The 6,458-nt window shown below is 49.2% G+C and overlaps 1 protein-coding gene across 7 annotated transcripts in view; it reads left to right on the top strand.

Annotated features, from left to right (window-relative positions):
* Nol4l (nucleolar protein 4 like) overlaps positions 1–5,643 on the top strand; it is a 121,977-nt gene extending 116,334 nt beyond the window's left edge. For 3 of the 7 annotated variants that reach the window (XM_029474309.1, XM_021151042.2, XM_021151050.2), the window contains one exon: positions 1,270–5,638. In XM_029474309.1, the coding sequence (XP_029330169.1) occupies positions 1,270–1,487 (218 nt within the window). In that variant the 3' untranslated portion in view covers positions 1,488–5,638. Of the gene's footprint in view, positions 1–1,269 lie in introns of all 7 variants that reach the window. The other 4 variants (XM_029474306.1, XM_021151068.1, XM_029474307.1 and 1 more) reach the window with 2 other exon arrangements.
* Positions 5,644–6,458: the final 815 nt, after the last annotated feature.

The raw sequence follows: 6,458 nt of genomic DNA, 5'->3' as shown, positions 1-6,458 counted from the left end.
TGGTGGCGCTCACCTTTAATCCCAGCACTCGGGAGGCAGAGGCAGAGGCAGGTGGATTTCTGAGTTCGAGGCCAGCCTGGTCTACAAAGTGAATTCCAGGACAGCCAGGGCTATACAGAGAAACCCTGTCTCGAAAAACAAAAAACAAAAACAATCAAGCTCTGCTCACTTCCATGTCTAGTGGGAGTTTATTTCCATGTCCAGTAGGCCAGCTGAGGTGCCTCTCCTGGTAGGCTCTGCAGCTAGTTCTCCAGAAGGCTGAACCGCCTGTCTGCTGGGCTGTCTGGGCTTCCCCAAGCTTTATGGAAGCTCCTGTCCCCAAGAAGTGGCTCCCTGCTTTGTTTTGGAATCAGAAGCTCGCTCGGAGAAGTTCTGAAATTGCCCATGAGGTGGCAGAGAAGGACTTGAGCATACACCTGCTCAACTCCAGTGCTGGCAGCCTACTCCATGGAGCTTCTAATGGGGCAAAGAGGTGGCTGTAGTCCCCTTCTCCCCAGGGATCGTAAGAGCTTGGGTTTGGTTGCTTTGTGTGTTTGTTTGTTCTGCCACAGTCAGCCAGTGGAGGACAGACAGCAGGCTATTCTGTCCTCTTCCGTGCCCTTCTGTCCCAGGAGCATCAGCCTCCTCACTTGGGACAGTGAAGCTCCTCAGAGGAAGAGGAGCTGAGGTGCTGAGGCAAAGCGAGCCTTGCCTCTCTTCCATCCACACGCACCTGTAAAACCCTCTAGGGGCAGGGTGTTCACGGCCTCCAAAACATGCCAACAGCGCTTTCTCACAGTGCCTGGAGCACAGTCGCTTCCTGGGTGTTATTCCTGTTCCAACCATGACTACCTCCTGGAGAGCGGCAGGGCTCAGGAGTTAATAGGAGACATTTCAGTGGCTCAAGCTGCCTCTTCCTCACCTGAAGCCAGAGCTGGGATGTATGTCTGATGGGCGGCATAGGTAGAGGCAGGAAGCTAGGTTGGAAGCCTGCTGTGCTGTGCTGTGCTATGCCTGATAACAAAGCCTGTGTTTTTGATGCATGCCTCCTTATTCCATTGTTCATTTGCCATGTGATTTTGGGTAGAAATCTCCACCTCTCTTTTGCCTGTCATATGGTTAACAATAAAGCTTAGTCTAGAACCCTTGTTATGTCAAAGCCCCATTCTAAATACTGGGAATATAGCCATTGGGGATGTAGACCAGGGCTTCCAATCTATGCCCAGATGCAGGCAGGGGCTTCACCTTCCAATAAACTTTAGACTCTAAATCATCTTTCCCTCTCTACAGGGCCCACAGACCTCAGCATGAAAGGTGGGGCCTCTACCCCCACTCCTCCCACGCCTACCCCTTCCAGCAACAGCACCAGCAGGACCATGCCCACAGCCCAGCTTAGCCCCACGGAGATCAGTGCTGTGCGGCAGCTCATCGCAGGCTATCGAGAGTCTGCAGCCTTCCTGCTGCGTTCTGCAGATGAACTGGAAAACCTCATTTTACAGCAGAACTGACCCTGCTGGCCCCCAGAGTGCACGACGCCAGGAGGCTGTCCCAGCCTGGACCCAGCTTCCTGCCTCACCAGTTGGTACACTGTTTTCTGAAAGAGGTGGGATCCAAAAGAGCTGTTTCTAGCTGCACTCCAAGCATCTGAGACTTTGGGCACAAGGACACTTTTCTTTTCTTTTCTTTTTTTTTTTTTTAATTTCACCACATGGGTGCTCTGACCTGCTTGGAAAGAGGCCAGTGGGGCAGCTCTAAAAGGGTTGAGGCTCCTCTGAAAAGGCACAGGGGCTGCAGCTCTATTTAGAATCACCTTTGTGGACCATGATGTTAGAACCCCCCCAATAATTACCTTTCAAGTCTTAGGTGAGCAGAATTGCATATTTATTGAGAAGAGCAAAAGTGGACCCTTTCTCTCCCCTTAGTAATTTATTTTTCTGAAATGGATTCTTTTGTGTTTGTACAGATTGCCAGTCTGTGTCTGTCTAATCAGAAGGATGGATCCCTGTACCTAACATTCCATATCACTACACTGATGTGAGCTGGGGGCCAGCAGAGTTGGGGGCCAGCTCACTGTCCCGAGTGCCCAGCATACCCTTGGGAAGGCCACCACACTCCACCACTAGGCTGTCTTGTTGCAGATCCCAGTGCTGCCACAGGGACACTGCCAAACAGAGGGACCTCACCAACACTCACTACAAACAAAAGCAGCCACCCATCCCATCTGACAGAGTCCCAGTCACACGGTCACCTGTACTCTACCTCACACTCCAGCGTGGGCTTTTCCAGGACGTGCTCCAAGTGTGTTCTGAATGGCTGTCTCCCCAACTCCCACACAATGTAGCTATCTTCTGGGAGGTAAATGAGACCCAGTGTCCAGGAACCAGAGCCCAGAGGGGCTTGGCCCTTAAAACCAGCAGCTTGCCATAGCCTGGGCTCTTGGAGATGCTTGACAGGATAGAGTGTCTGGAGCTGGTCCAGGCCCCACACAGCCCCCAGGTAACCTGCTGAGGGGCCACTTCTCTTGGCCAGGCATCTGTGTGCCCAAGGGTGAATTATGGTTTCCACTCCTCACCTCACGATGGGAGTAGAGGGATCAGATCGTTGGTGGAAGTGCAGAACTACTTGCATTCTCCTAGGATCAAACTTTCTTCTGGAAAGGCTTGTCCTGTAAGAAACCTAGTCCCTGGAGTGTGACAAGGGACAAGAAAAAGCTGACCTGGTTTCCTTCCTCCCTGACAGGCACTTCCTCTTGCTCTGTGCAATACCTACCAGTGCTGCTAAAACCAGGGATTCACCCAGACCTCAGCAGGCCAGGGGGCCTCTCCCTCAACACTCCGTAGCCATGACAGCAGCACTCTGCTGCCTGCCCCTGCCCAGAGATGGCAGAAGCCCTGTTGCCTTTCTTCCCTCAGAGCTAGGAGGCCTCAAGGGAGCCAGGGCTGAGTGGACACTAAGCTAACCACAAAGAGCCACTCTTGGACCCAGAGCGAGTGCCCTTCCCAAACTGGTCTATGGCAGGGACTGCTTGTGGCAGCCTGACAGACTACCCTTCAAATGGGTAGGCAGGCAGTGCCAGTGCAGATACCCTACCTGTTCAGATTCAGGGCTGTAAGGCAGGGTTCCCCACCCTGCACACTTCCACACTGGGGTTAAATGTGGTCTTTCACATGGCCTACAATGCCTACCCAGCCACACCACCTCTGCCTTCATGTGCCCGCTCACCAGGCCTCTGGACTGGGCCAGGACACCTGAGCCCCTATGTACAGCACAAACTCCAGTGCCCAGGCCTCCCCACAGCTGGCCAAACATGTGCCCAGTTCCCCACCTGCTCAGTAGGACTCCTGGATGTTTGAATTTGTGTAAATATTTATTTTTGTGTGTGAATACTACAAAGTAATCAGTAGATCTTTTTGCAAAATGTTACCCCAGGCAATTTGTGAAAATGTTGAAAATTGGCAGAGACAATCGCCGCCCTAGAATTTCTGTTATCAATTGCTTACCGCATTGTGTCTGCTCCCAGAGGCAGTACCCAAGCTAGACACAAATGGCTTGCATTTTTGGAAGAAGATAGAAGAGACTAGGCAGGGGCTCCTCCCTCTATCCCCACAGGACACATCTGTAAGGACAAGCATAATCTATATCTAAGTGGTATTTTCTAACTGCAAGCAGTCTTGACCAGCCACTAGCAGCCTGCTCCTAGAGTACAGTGTGAACATAGGTTCCATGTGTTTTGCTTTCAAGAAAAATAAAACCAATGCCAGTGCTGATGGTTTCCAGAGGGGCTGCAAGACAGTAGATGCTGGCATGCTGACCTGGGCTTCTTCCCAGAGAAGTGGTCCCCAAAGCCTCAGAGCAGCCATACCAGGAGCAAGTTAGTGTGGACACAGGATTCCATTACCTAGTTCAGTCAGGGAACTTGTTCTGTTTTCCTTTTGTTTTAAAAGATGCAGTGTCAAGCCTCCCTTCCTGACTGTGGTCCGCCTTTTCCCAGGAGGAGCTTCCCAAAGCCTTGTCCTGCAGCCACTGCAGTGTGACGGAAGCCTCAGGCACACAGTAGTCACTGGTGATCTCAAGTCACAGTGAACATGCCAGTGCAGGATGCACCCCCCTGCCCCCCCGAGTCCTTGCGGGCAGATCCCTGCAGGTTATCAAGAGAAGTGGTGGATGATCATCTGTTAGACCAGGGATAGTATACAGGACCCATTTGAAAGCATTTTTTTTTTTCCTCTCACCACTCAACAAATGGACAGTTTATTCCCAAGGACGGTGTTGGGGAGAGGCAGGCAGGGCCAGGGGGGTCTTGGAGGACTTTGAACAGGTGGAACCCATCTGTCCCTCCCTATTTCTCAAGGGCCACAAATGACTCCACAGGTGGTTATAGGATTAACTACCAGTTCATTCTCAAAATGCTGCTTTGAACTCAGAGGGTTGATACTTTTAATTTGTAATTTTTTGTAAAACTTTTTACAAGATAGTAAAGTATTTCACCAGAATACCAGTTTCAATCCGTCCGTGGTCTGATTTTATATAATTTAGTGGTGCTTTAGAGACTTTGTTTTGTTGTTTCTGAGCGCAACAGCTCAATCCTCTCTTGCCTGTATCTACCTAAGACCAATGTGAACCTTTGTATTTTGCTCCTAATTTTGGACTCAGTGGAAGTGTACTGTTTACATGTACAGATGCCCCATCCCTGTGTTTTCTGCAAGACGCACGCTCGAGGAGGAAGATTGCACCTCACTAGCTCATCTGCTTAGCAAAGCCACAAAACAAAACCTCTCACTTTGTACCCGTTTCCACCTAAAAAACAAAAACCTTCACCACCTGGAACTCAGATTTGCCAACACATTCTGCCTGGTAGATGCCCCGTGCCTCTATCATGTGTTCCCTTAGGAATCAAGGCAGCACCTCCTGCCAGCTGGGTGGGGGATAGCACACAGTGGAGACATTAATGCAGGACTTTACTGCCCAGCTCTGGGAGGAAGTTCTTCTCTGGGCAGGAGGCAGTATGAAGGTCAAGAGGACTCATGGGCCTTCAGGAGCAAGCCAGGCAGGATTTAGGGTCAACACAAGAGGCCATCGATCTGCTGGCATGATTGAGACACACTTTGGAAGAGCGTGAGTTCCATGTAAGGTGAGACTGTGACTTTGAGTGCAGATGACACAGCACTTCAGGGGAGGGTCAGGGGCTCCAGACAGTAAGCATAAGGCACTTACCGCAAGCAGTGGATGGCACCAACTTTTAAAGGTGACTTTATTAATCAATGGTTTCACCGCTAAATTATATTTTTACAGATATGCACCTATGCAACTTAATGTGGCTCTTCTAAGCAGGTGAGGACCCTCCTCCTCAATGCTCTATAAAGTGTTTGTGTTCTGTATAGTGAGTTTCCCAGTAAATGTGGCTTACTACTTTAATTCTTAGGATGTGTCTTTCTACGTGATGCAGCTACTAAATTCTGTTTTGTTTGTGGAATGACTAGCACAGGCCGACGCCCTCTTTCCCTCACTTACCAGAAGACCAATGAGCTGTTAATGAGCGGTTATCTCCATGGTATTACTGCTAAATGCACTGATGTCATAAGTATGTGGAATCCTTTTCCTTTTGAGACTGTATATCATATACCAGACTGAATCTACTTAATAAACACTGAACAACAAACCTTACACTGAGCTTCGACTGTGTCACAGCAGCAGCGCTGCCACCCAGTCCTGGTCCTTCTGAATCTAGTTTAGAAACATCATCCTACGAATAGATTCACCTTTCCCTAGCCAATCACTGGTTCACAGACATCCTCGATAGGTTTTCTCAGACAAATAAGCCTACAATCTCATTTCTGGCACCTAGCCTGTTAGAAAGGGAGAAGATACTCGGCTAGGGTGCCCATCAGGTGCCCGGCACTGGTGACAGGTCTCCTGTGAAGCAATCAAGTTTCAGTCACCTCATAACCCTCTCGAGACTGTGCCACAGAGGTATACCAAGTGCCATGTCTCGCCTAAGTTCAGTCATCAACCAAGCAAGATTTAGTCTGCAGCTGTGTGACAATGAAACATGTGCTGTGCCCTGTCCTACTGGCTTGGTGCCTGGCCAACTGACCAAATCTAAGCTCCTTAGCAACTGCTAAGAGCTTGGAAAAAAAAAAAACTTCTAGTTCTAAACACTCAGTAACTGACATCCAAGTCTAGGCAAAGCTTGAGTTCTTACCTCGAAAGAAAACAAAGGCCACTTCCTCTAGTACAGATTTGCATACTTTTCACCCCTCTGATCATTTAGTCATTTAGGTTAAGCTTTTAGGAAACATTACAGGAAAATGGCTGGGAATAAGTTGATTATCATGAGTTTGGAAAAAAAAATGAATTCAAACAATATATATGCAGATACTTACAAATACCAGTTGTGTTCTTTTTTTGTTTTTGTTTTTAAAGACTGGGTCTCCTCAGAGCCCTGGCTGTCCTGGAACCTGTTATGACGATGAGGCTGG

Source organism: Mus caroli, chromosome 2 (assembly GCF_900094665.2).
Source record: "Mus caroli chromosome 2, CAROLI_EIJ_v1.1, whole genome shotgun sequence".
Taxonomy (NCBI): domain Eukaryota; kingdom Metazoa; phylum Chordata; class Mammalia; order Rodentia; family Muridae; genus Mus; species Mus caroli.
The sequence above is the reverse complement of the archived record's forward strand: the minus strand, read 5'-3'. Positions and strand labels throughout refer to the sequence as shown.